Here is a 13,096-nt window from a genome sequence, read left to right on the forward strand (position 1 = left end):
ACTTCAGTTTGTCTTGGCTACTTAATGGTACTAAGTAATAATTATGTAGCTGTAATTATTTCAGCATTTCTTCTACATATTTCTATGGTTTGACCAAGTTAGTGTATGGCTTGGAACTCTTTCAACAAATATAATTGGTATAATTAGCAAATAATCATATAGGTTGACAAAAGCTTCATTACTCTACACCAAATTTTGGAATAGTGTGTTGATATCTTTAACCTTCTGGTGACTATATTTCTGTTAAGATACACTTTTGTAGAGATTTAGTAAAATAACTTTCTTGTTATTGAGCAAGTGTTTAAAACTGCAAACTATTTTTCACATGAAGTTTTTGATAGAAGCTTTAATTTAAATATGAACATTTAAAGTTTGTGTTAGAGCTACAAGTAATCTTCGACAGATTGGCATGTTATACTTGTGATAGGTTTCTGTACCAATTTTGCTTACCATATTTCACTACAAACAACCCAAGGCAGCAATGCAGTGGGATTGAACATGAAATTTTGGTTGTGAAATGAACTTTTTAACCACACAGTTACATTTGTTAAATCTATAAAACCCTTCTTGATGTGGCTACTCAACAGTATTCTTTTTAGTAAATATATTTTCTAAATATTCAGTTAACTCTTTAGTTACCATATATCTGTTGAAATAGAATGCCTTTGTTTTGGTTAATTTTGAAAGTAATGAAAAATTTAGTAAAATAACTTTGTCATTATCAATTTTGGGTTTGGAAAATAAAATTAACCCTTTTGTTACTAACCTGGCCGAAAAAGTTTTTGGTTCATAATACCAACCCGGCCAAGAAAACCTATTGTTATTTAAATGCAAATTTGAACCCAAATCTCGTTGGTACATTCGTTAAAACATGTGATTTCACATTGTAAATAGTTAAGTTATAGTATCCGACATTGCTTGAAGTGATATCTCAACTCAGTGAATTTTGGGAGATTTTTTTCCACTTTTTTTTCGGCATCGATTTTTCTTCAACTTTGAAAATGGATAGGAGTTTCATGTTATCAAGCATTGATTCCGAATTTAAAGCTTTTTCAACGGAAAATAGGGAGATATCGAGAAAAAGAATGAATGAGGTCTTAAAGCACGTGGTGTACAATAATGCCTGGGATATTTCTTTATCCGTTAACCGAAAGCAGCGATTCCGAAGATGGCGACAGCAAAGACGGTTTTACATCGGAACGAAGTAAAAAAACTTTAAAAATGTTTTTATTAGCAATTTTTCTGGGGAGATAGTTTATCTATAGTCTTTCTTAGGAAGCGAAACCATTAGACTTTTATTTTTTTCAGTATGCTAGTTTGAAGCGATCACTTTGGAAACAAATTTACGCAGATTGTAAACAAACACAAAAGTTTGGAAAATTTATGAAGCAAATACTAGGTACTGTTGTGGATTTAGTTTTTATACAGGGAAACTAATGTTAGTCAGCATGGCTTAGGGTATGATGTGGTCTGGAAGTTATTGTTTGAAGCGATCAATGCCGAAACAAATTTACGCAGAATGTAAACAAAACACAAAATGGGGGATCAAGGCATGGAAAATTTGTGAAGCAAATCCTGGGAACTGCTGTGGATTTAGTTTTTATACAGGGAAAATAATGTTAGTCAGCATGGCCTAGGGAACGATGTGGTTTGGAATTTATCACTTCCATACCATAACCAGGGCCGTATATTATTTTTTGACCGATTTCTTTAGTTCGGTCAAACTTGTGGTGGATTCCAGTATTTCAGTTTATTCCACCTTTATGGTACACCTGTTGTGCATTAAATTCAACTGATGATCTGGCGATGTGCACAATTCTTCTTTATCAAAATTTTGTTGCATACCCATTTGAATATTAGCTGATGATTCATTTTCTATGGTGATGTTTAAACAAAATTTTAATATTTTTACCTTTTGCTCAATTTAAAATTTTAATATTTTTACCTTTTGCTCAATTTACCTGGATTTACCTGTAATTAAAGTCACTTTGAGACAAAGGTTATGCAATAGAATTGATTAAGAACCCTTTCTTTAATTATGTTCCAAATATCACATTAATATGTTGATAAGTAAAAAAGTTACAGTTATTTAATGAAGCAAGTCTAAATTCATGATTATTTTAGAATTTAATTGAAACTCATGAGGGGTGTATTTTGGTCAGAAATATAGTAACGAAAGGGTTAACATGGTTTTGGTGGAAGGTTTTTCTTTAGAGCACTTAAAAATAGATGGTTTGTATCATTGTTGTAAGGGTGGTCTCAGGTGAGTTGGTATTCTAAATCTAACATGTAAAAAAATTTCCTCTTACTGTGATCATGCTGTTTGAGACGTTTTGTGTTGAAATATGACATTATCATCATCTTCAACACTAAGTTAATGTCCGTTTTCCATGCTGGCATGGATTGGACAGCTAGGCAGGAACTGGCAAGGACAGGAGCCACACCAGGTTCCATAGTCTGTTTTGGCCTGGTTTCTACAGCTGGATGCCCACCACAACTCCAGCCGCTTTACAGAGTGTACTGGGTGCTTTTTATGTGGCAGCAGCACCCATGCCAGTGTTTTCTCTGTGACACTTTGGATAACATTTTAAGAAATCTGTGTGATCTGTTGTCAAAAGCAGTGATGTATTTTTCTTGTAGAAGTAGTAACCAAAGAGCAGATTTCCATTGTAGGTAGAGGTGACAGTTATCTCTGTTGTATTATCTTGATTACTCAGCAAAAGAGAAGTGGACTTTAGTTATTTTAGAATCTAATTTACCATACGAAAGGATTGTTCATTGTTTTATACAAAACTTGAATATTGAAGTTCTGTTTTCTTTCCATTTATATACACACACACACACACACACATACATACATATATATATATAGCACTCTGGAGCCTACCCAGCTGTATTTATAGCACAGAATCAATCATCTTGCTACAGTCAAAAATTGTGAAGCATGACTGTCAACACTACTACATGAACCCGAAGATTGCAGAATTCAATGCATGAAAGTACTAGTTCAATCAGAATGAATATTTAACATTCTACTATTCATTTTATTTTATTCAATTATAATATATTATCTTATAATATATCATTATAAGATTGTAAATAAAACGTGAAAATCAGACAAGGTTGGAATTCTTTTTATTAATATATTCTTCTATACACAATCACACACACCATATATATATATATTCTATATATATATATATATATATATATATATATATATATATATATATATATATAAACAATAGGTTTTGCTTTCTTGCTATTAATTGCCAAAATATGTTGAAAACTTTATGGCTCTCATTTGTAGGGCAGCAGCAAAAGGAGCAAAAAGTAAGGTGAAAGAAGAAACTCCTAAAGCAAGTCAGCGTTCACCTCGGACTCCTGCCAGTAAACAATCAGGTATTGTATTCTACTATTCCTTACTATGTTGTCTCTAAATTCTCAGCAGACTATATTTATGTCAGTGGACAATTAGAATTGATTTACCATATTTTCCAGCATACAAATCAGTGTAGAATATAGTGTAATCATTCAGATATTGTTACTGTCTTTCCAAATTCCACTGCATTCCGCATGGAATGTTTGGTCCTCCAAAGTCATTTTGGGGCATAAAATTGATCTCCTTTTTTCTTCCTGTAAATTTTGGTCAGAAAATACAGTAATAGTAATAGTAAAAGTAGCTCTAATATTGTAAAGGGCAATTATGTACAGCAGGTTTAGCCTTGGTTCAACTTGATCACCAGATCTATGAGTAAGTGTGGTTATAATGGTGGTCCCTATTCTTACTTGGTAGATTGGAGTGAATTAATTTTCAGTCTTGCATTTTAAGCTAGGGCAAGAGATATAGAGCTTAGATTTAATCCTCATGACCTGGTTTCAATTTTCAACTGTTCTATTTCACTTACTCATTAACCTTTTAGCATTTGAACTGGCCATGTCTGGCCCAAATATTCTACTTATTTTATGTTCAAGCCAGCCAGATACAACCTCTCACACCTACCCTACAATGTCATTCTAAAAATAAACTATCATATCACCAAAATGTCAAAGCTATGAGACAATGCCTGATTAATTCAAAACAATGTGAGTCAATAAGCATTATATTTGAGAACCGACCCTTTGCCAGTTATGAATAAAGTATTCCAGTTGATCTAATGAAAGGAACACCCTGCTCCTGAAATTAATGTGCAATTGGCTGAACGCTCCATAGACATGCATAATAACCTTAACTTCGTTCTCAGGAGATTCAGTGTGGCACAGAATGTGATAAGGCTGGTCCTTTCAAATATAGGTACTACTTATTTTTGCCAGCTGAAAGGACTGGATCAACATGAAATAAAGTGTTTTGCTCAAGGACACAGTGTGCCACTGGGTATCGAGCTCACGACCATGCAATCATTAGCTGAATACTCTAACCACTAAGCCGTATGCCTTCACACTGGACTAATGCTCTAGAGAGAGGCTCAAGTTTACAAGATCATGTCTTTTTTTCTTTTGTTGTCATTGTTAATAGAGTAAATCACTGATAAACATTACTTATGAAAAATCATACAAGCTTTGTAAGTTCTCTGTGTTGCCCAGAATGTTCATAGAAAGAACTATCAGACTGTTTTAAAAAATACTTCAATAAAGAAGCGCAGTGTAATTTAAAATTACACTCGAGGAGCCAGGAGCTCAGTGTAGCTTAAAACCCTAAAAATTTGGTCAGGTATAACTCTTAACCACTTTCTTACTGTATTTTTGTTGAAAACACCCTCTTTATTTCATTTGATTTCAAAAATAATGAGGAATATAGTAAATTAATTTGTTGCCATTATTAAGCTGATTTTTGAACATAAATTAATACAAAATTTTAATGAGATTTTTTGAAATCAATTTAAAACAGGAAGTTTGTAGTAGAGAAGCAAAGGTGGCTTCAGGCAGTTGGTCACAAAAGGATTAAAAAGAACTTCATAAGGCTGGACCAGATTTTATGTAAATAATGTAACTCTTGTTTACTATTAATGATTTAAAAGCTGAAGAGATACGGTTGATTCTGATGAAGTTTGCCTTAGTAACTATGGTTGCTAACCAGATACAATTTGGTGTGGCAATTTACCATAAATGGTAACTTTACACTATCATTAGCAATAAAGAGGAAGGCATTTATGATCTGAAGAATGGTGTAGATGGTTCTCTCTTGGAGTAGCTCAAACTGATGAGGGTCTTTGAAAGTTGAGCGTTATTAAGTCTCATTTAATTATTTCATTCAAGCTTTAATAACTGGAGTCTGCACCTACCAGGACCCTTTACTGTTAACAGCATCACTCAGTCTCGGTGCCACTATAGGTAGGGTTTAGTGGGAACAGATTTGATTTTGGATTTTGTGTGTATATAAATAAAATGTATATTTTTTCCTAATTTTTAGGTGATTCCAAAAAGACACCAGCCAGTCGGACGACAGCCCGGCAGTCATCTGCCAAAAGTGCTGCTAAAGGAAAGGGTCGGCAAAGTAAAGATGCTGAAGAGGAAGAAGAGTCATCATCTGAGGAAGAGACCACCACTACTCCTACTACTACTACAAAAGGCCGAAGCCGGTCAAAGTCTCAATCTGAAGCGAAAGAGACCCCAACACGGGGTAAAGCAGGGCGGGGCCAAGCCGCTGCTGCTGCTGCTGAAAAGAAGGGACAAAGTGCTGCAACACGTAAAGGAAAATCTCCGTCTGTCAAAGAGGAAGAGGCTAGTGCTGAAGAGGATCAGGAAAAAGGTAAAACTCAAAACAAAAAGCCAGCTTCTGCTGATACGGAAGCGCGAACTGAGTCAAGGAGCCGGAGGTCTGTGGGTCGAAAATCTGAGGAGACAGTGACTGAAGAAGTAGCAAAAGGTAGAACGGCGAGATCCAGAAGTAGGGGCCAGGGGAAGAAAGCTGCAGAAGAGGAGGAGGTTGATTCTGTTATTGAAGAGCCAAAGGGGCGTGCTGCTCGAGCAAGAAGCAGGGGACAATCAAAGGAAGTGAGTGGTGAAGATGCGAGTAAGTCAGCAGAGGAAGAGAAAGAAACTGGCAAGAAAGAAAGTAGCGATGTCGTTGAGGAAAGTGAAAGTAAAGTGGTGAGTGATGTGAAGAGTGAATCAGAAACAAAGGAGAGCAGCGAGGACCCTGTTCTTAAAGGCATGGCCAAAGGATCAGAGCAGTCCATCTCTGATTCAGAGTGTCGCAAAAGGGGCCATGTTGAAGTTGAAAAATCACCAGAATGTATTTCACCAGCCTCGAAAAAGAAGCGTGTTGGCAAAGGAGCTGCTGAGACATCTCCAGAAAAGGAATCAACTAAAGTTGCTCCTGTACCTGAGGAAAAAGCAGGGGCTACCGTTGAGGTTAACAAAAGCAGTAGTACTGTTGATCATAAGCCCAAGTTGGCTGAATCTGAGAAGAAAGCTGAAGAAAAGAAACCGATTCCAGCACCTGTAACATTATTTACTGAATCTAAAACAACAGAAAGAATTGAGACTGATATGGAAGTTGATGTGGTTGAGAGTCCAACAAAGATATCTCAGACGCCATCACCTAAGAAAACTCCCACAAAGCAACCACTTTCAGCAGTTTCCTCGCCTAAGAAAGCTGAACCAGTAGCAGTACAATCTACCGTAACAAGTACACCAACTGTAATGGCGACAGCTAAAATGACCACTCCATCGACTGGTGTAATTGATCTGTCAAAGAGTCCAGTAAAGCACCAAACTGAAGTTCACATATCAAAAGAGGCCCCTGTTGCAGCTGGGCTTCATTCACCAGTGTCTGCTGGACACCAGCAGCAAAGGGAATCCCCTTCAAAAATTCCTGCTAAATCTCCAGTGAATCTTACCAAAACTTCAGAACCAGTAAAAACAGTTTCTAAATCAGAGTCCATTGTAATTGAAAGTGCACCAAAATCTTCTCCAATATTAGCCAGTGTTCCCAAAACTGAAGACCTGCCAGTTCAGTCATCTTTGACTAAATCTAATTCAGAGACTGTTTCTGCAAAAATAAGCAAAGACGTACCTGATACATCAGCACCATTGAAGGGCTCTCCATTAAAGTCTGAATCTGTTGTGACTAGTAGTAAAGCACCTCACTCTGGAGAATTGAAACCTCATCCCCTACCGTCAGATAAAGCTGTTTCTGATAAAACTGCAAAACCTTCTATAACTCAGCCACTCAGCATGGTTAGTGCAAAACCCCCTGTAATTCAAGCTGCAAGTGCCAAGACTACCATTGCTATGGAGAGAACTCCACCACCACAAACAACAACTAATGTGACTTCACCATCATCCAAGCCAGCTGCAGTGCCTAGTGTTGGCAGTTTCCCTGCTAAATCTCCTGTAAAACCTGAACTCAAATCACACACTCCTTCTATTATGGCTTACTCTCCTTCTAAACATTTCCCTGAAACAAGCCAAGTTGGGTCTCTTGCCAGATCTCATGTCACCATGCATGGCTCTCCTGTAAAATTAGCCAGTCCTGTCACTTCTACTTTCTCACCTGCCAAGTTACCTGATCACTCTACAATACCTCAAAGACCTTCTGAAGGTTCTTCACTGGCAGTGCCACCAAGCACAACAGGTGTTGATTTATCTTCAAAGCAACCTGGACATAGCTCACCAGTCACCCCCAAGATAATGAGCTATGCTTCTTCACAATCATTACCTGCTAAACCATCAGGTCCTGCCTCCTTATCTACTCTAAGTACCAAGACCAGCAACGTCGAGTCCTTTTCAGGAAAACCTTCTCCAACTCCAATAAGTTCTGTTAGGCCCACTGAGTCTTTGTCCATGGTTTCTAATATCAAAACCCCACCTCAGTCTGCACCACCAAAAGATAAGCAACCAGTTACTAGCGGAATGCCAAGTGAGAAAGCAATGATTACAGGGAACGTATCTGGAGCATCAAGTGGCACTCGAGATATCAGCCCTTCCCATACACACGATTTGTCTCTGAAGCCACCTCATGCTAGTTGTACATCATATCCAATATCAACACCACACACCGGATTTTCCAAATCAGTTTCATCAGCCCATGCTCCACCTACTACGGCTGCCTTACCCCAAAGGATACCTTTGTGTAAGCCACCTGTTGTAACTGCATCTCCAACTAAAGTTACTTTAAAACCAAATAGCCCAGTCTCAGAAGTAAAACATTCAGTGACTTCACCTTCTATGTACAGTAAAACAAGTTCCCAGCAGAGTGATACCCATTGCAGCAGCAAACCCCTCCCTGCTACACAGATGTCTCTGAAATCAGTTCCTCAAACAGCAGCTGAAATATCCACTGCCCCTTCACTGGTAACTACACATGTTGATACAAAAGTAGTATCTAGTGCTGCTGCAGAACATAAGCAAAGCAAACCTTACTATTTGGACAAACCACATGTGACTGCATCCTCCATGAAGCCTATCTTGCCACCTGATGCAGCTCCACCAAACCCTCTTTATTATTCGTCGTCATCAAAGCCACCAATGTCAACATCTGATATGTCAGCCAGCAAATCGTTTTCTCCAACATTCCCTTCAAATCCAATGCTTATGTCTGCCATGCCAAAGACACCCTCATCTCCAGCTGATAGTGCGGCCATGTCACGGCATATGGGAACAATGCCCCCCAAGCCAGCCACTCAAGAAGCTCATCATCCCAGTGCTGGTTTTGCCAAGCTTCCAGGTAGTCCACCTGTAAGTATTGCTGCATCGAAACCTCCAATGGCTCATTCAGCCAAACCTCAAATTACTCATATGACAGGTGTGGTAACAGCTAAGGCTGCCGTTGCTCATGGTACCAGCATTTCATCCAGTAAACCTCAGATAACTCATATGACAGGAACTGTCCCACCAAAAGTTTCATCTCCATCCCCAGCACTCGCTAAACCTCCTGTGACACATATGGCTGGGATAGCCTTACAAAAGCCACAGGTAACTCACTTGGCTGGTGTTGCTCCTCCAAAACCTCTGATACAATCTAGTGAAAGTGGCCTTTCTTCAAAGCCAGTTGTTTTACATGCCATGGGTTCAGCTTCAAAACCTATTTCTTCACACCCTTCTAGCCAATCTCCTTCTGTGCCTCCATCTCCAAATAAGATGGAGACACTGTCACATGGTAGCAACACATCTGCAGACACAGACAGAACGAAATCTTTACATGAGAAATCCCAACCCTTGCCTCTTTATGGCATGGACCCCTCTAAATATATGTCTTCATCGAAGAGCTCTGATCCTGGTTGTGGAAGGTTACCAGTCGATATGACTCAGAAGCCGTATGGTGGACATTACATGCCTAAATCTGATGGATCGAATCCATACATGCCCCGGCCACAGGGTTCACCAGTCAGCTATGCTAAAGGTTTTAATTTAGAGCAGAAATGTGAACAGCTGCAACATCCCCAAAAGTCAGTCGTTCAGACTGTAAGGGTGTCAGAGCCTCAAGAAGTTAATCTATCTGCCAATAAACCTAAACCCCTTTTGGCCACACCTGGCAATACAGATCAATTTAAGAAGGAAACTATTGATTTAAAGGCATCTGCAGCCAACAGCCAAGACAGTTTCAAAGTTAAATCGATGGTCCCCGATGCTACAGTAGTTGGAAGCAAATCTCTTAGCGGACCTCACGACAAAGTGCCTAGTCTAGCAGTTACATCAAATCCAAAGACTGGAGTTCCAATAACCGGTTGTGGAGCACTAAATGTGACAACTAGCAGCCATGATAGCAAGATGATGTCATCCAAACCTCAGCATAACACAGGAAGTTCTGTAAATACACCACAACTTAACAAACCTGCATACTTAGCAGCAGGTCATCCAGTCAGCACTTTTGCTCCTGTCAGTACTCCTTTATTAGTTACTTCGTCTGGCTCGTCAAAAGCTGAATCAGTTGACGTTATCAATGGCACTAAGACGTCAACAGAATCTCAACAAGTATGTGATCTAAGCAAAAAGCGTAAAACTGATTCCTCAGAGGAAGACACACACAGCTCCAAGAAAGCTCGTAGTGCCGAGGAAGAAGCAAATCTTGTTGCTAATGGCCAGAAAACCAGTGGAAGCTCTCAGCAAGCATCTAGGATTGCTGGTGAAACCAAAGTAAACAAGACAGAACCCACACAAGTTTCTCAGTCAAGTACACAGAGCAGCTCAAATGTTGATGCTTTACTAACAGACTATGTTGTTGTGAACAAGGATGATGTCCCTCCCAAAGATAGTGTTGAAGTTCGGCAGTCACTGCCCAAATCTCAACCTAGTAATCCGAAACCCTCTCTGAAACATCCACTGCCTACATCTCAAAGTACAGCTCCTCAGTTGCCTAAACTCTCAGCAAGTTCTGGGTTGAGTTGTGGTCCTTCAGGAAGTAGCCCTAATCGAGACACCTTGCTCAGTCGCACTTTCAGATTCAACCCAGCCCTCCCTAGCAACGCAATTATGGACAAGAGCAGACAGTTCAGTGTTGTATCATATAATATTCTTGCCGACTGTCATTTTTACAAGGTTCAGAAAGACCGCTATCCTGCTGAAGAAAAACTCTTTCTGGAGCTGCCAGCTCGCCATAAGCGGTTGATGGCTGAACTCTCCTACATAGATGCTGATGTTGTATGTTTGCAGGAAGTAGAACCGGAGTACTATAGCAAGACACTCTCTCCTGATATGCAAAAGTAAGTTGGCATAGTCATTTGATTTTATTCACTTTCCAGATTGACTTGTGTGTAGTTACAAGTTTGCATCTGTTTCATGTAATTATGTGTTTAATCACAACGTGCAGCACCTTTCACAAATAACTCTGCTTAATGAAAAGTTTTTTAGTGAAATTTGGTAAGCAGAAATTGTGTGGAAGCTTGTTGGGTATGTGTGTGTGTGTGTGTGTGTGTGTGTGTGCACAATTGGAGAAAATCATGGCAAAATGGTACAAGGGACCTTGCTTCAACCAACATAACAGGCTTAAGGGTGCGAATAGACTGCTTGCACTGACCTGTAATCCTCATATTTGCAACATCTGCAGGCTTTTTTGCAAATTGTTGGCAGGACTCAAATAGTCCCATTCAACATAAAACATTAGGACTCACAAAGGAAGTGTAGGTTGCTGTATCCTCATTTGTCAAAATTAGCAGGAGAGTCATCATCGTTAGTCTCGTCATTTAACGTCCACTTTCCATGCTGGCATGGGTTGGATGGTTTGAGGGCTAGCAAACCAGAAGACTCCACCAGGCTCCAATCTGGCAAAGTTTCTACCGCTGGTTGCCCTTGCTAATGCCAACCACTCCAAGAGTGTAGGGGGTGCTTTTTATGTGCTACCGGCATGAGGGCCAGTCAGGTGGCACTGGCAACAACCATGCTCGAATGATGCTTTTTATGTACCAGCAGCACAGGAACCAGCTATGTGGCACTAGTAACAACTACACTCAAATGGTGCTTTTTATGTGCCACCGGCATGGGACCAGTCACATGACCTGGCATTGACCATGCTCGAATGCTGCTTTTTGCATGCCACCAGCATGGGTGCCAATCAGAAAGTACTTTCATTGGTCTACTGCTAGGGTGTGACACTTTCACACAGCTGTCCTCAACCATGCACAACTCGTGACCATACCAGCGCAGTCGTCTCTCTTAAACACCACGTCTGATGCTTATGTCCATCTTTTCTCTCAGGGCACACATCCAGTGGAGCATACTAGCTTCATTCTGTGCAAGCTTACGCATGTACTCAGCAGTCACGACTCATGTTTCACTGCCATGTAGCATGGCTGTTGGCACATGTGCATCATACAGTCTACCTTTTACTCTGAGTGACAGGCCCTTTGTCACTAGCAGAAGTAGGTGTTTGAACTTTGTCCAGGCTATTCTTATTCCAGCAGCTACTCTCTCAGATCATCCACCCCTGCTACTGACTTGTCACCTAGGTAACGGAAGCTTTCAGCTACTTGTGGTTTTTTCCCCCTGGCATGTTTCGGAAGATGTTTTCTGCACATTTTCAGTGTTTATTGCCCCTGAGCATTTGCCGCACACACAAAAATTTCTTCCCAGTTAGCCTCCCTTTGATATTGTTACACCTCTTATGTGTCCATAACTTACACTGGGTACATCTTATGGGGTTTCTACCTACATCTTTTCCACAGATTGAGCATCTACCTGAAGGGATTTGTGGTTTGTCTGCCTTCCTACTTATTAAGACTTTGGTTTTAGCTAGGTTGACTCTAAGGCCCTTCCATTCTAGACCTTGCTTCCACACCTGAAACTTCTCCTCTTGTTCTGATACTGACTCACCTGTTAGAGCAAGGCCATCAGCACAGTGAAGCTCCCAAGGGCATCCTGTTTTGAATTCCTCTGTTATTGTCTGCAGGACTATGATGAATAAGAGGGGGCTGAGGACTGATACTTAGTGGGTCCCTACCCATTCGGAGAATGCTTCACTATACGCGTTGCCAGCCCTCAACTTACTGACAGCATCCCTGTACATGGCTTGAATAGCTCTCATTAACCACTCATCTATCCCTAGTTTCCACACTGGCCACCAGATAAGGGATTGGGGGACCTCGTCAAAGGCTTTTTCCATGTCAACAAAAGCCAGGTACAGCAGTGTGGAAGGTGTTTATAAGTCATTCAAAAACACACAAAAAAAACAGATTTTCTTCAACATTTAAAATTTATTTGCCAAAATATTTTCGTTGCTTTTTGAGACCTCGACCCGTTCACTGACACAGTTCTGTGCTTCATATGTGTATATTTATATGTGTGTGTGTATATACACATGTACATACATACATACAGTGTACATGGTAAGAAAGAAGCATACTGGATTTCATTTTTACCCAATAAATTAGGAAAATGAATCAGTTATTTCCCTCGGCTACATATAGGGGTTGATTCTTTTCAACAACCTGGGTATGCTATGAGTTTCCAGACAGGTGTTCTACTCAAGTGTTAAGTGTCATCAAAATTGATAAAACAATGTAGGAGTTTAGCTATCAACTCTACAAACACACCCACAGACAGAATTTCCCACATTTGTAGTATATATATATATATATATATATATATATATATATACATGTATGTATATATATATATACACACACACACATATATATATTGGGCAATATCTGACAGT

At 39.6% G+C, this 13,096-nt stretch overlaps 1 protein-coding gene across 1 annotated transcript in view; it reads left to right on the forward strand.

Annotated features, from left to right (window-relative positions):
- The window catches only part of LOC115223299 (mucin-17), a 41,255-nt gene that overhangs the window by 18,360 nt on the left and 9,799 nt on the right, over window positions 1-13,096 (forward strand). Inside the window, exons 3-4 of the mRNA XM_029793807.2 lie at window positions 3,311-3,402; window positions 5,411-10,646. Of these exons, the coding sequence (XP_029649667.1) occupies window positions 3,311-3,402; window positions 5,411-10,646 (5,328 nt within the window). The remainder of the gene's footprint in view (window positions 1-3,310; window positions 3,403-5,410; window positions 10,647-13,096) is intronic.

This window comes from Octopus sinensis, linkage group LG22, assembly GCF_006345805.1.
Source record: "Octopus sinensis linkage group LG22, ASM634580v1, whole genome shotgun sequence".
NCBI lineage: Eukaryota > Metazoa > Mollusca > Cephalopoda > Octopoda > Octopodidae > Octopus > Octopus sinensis.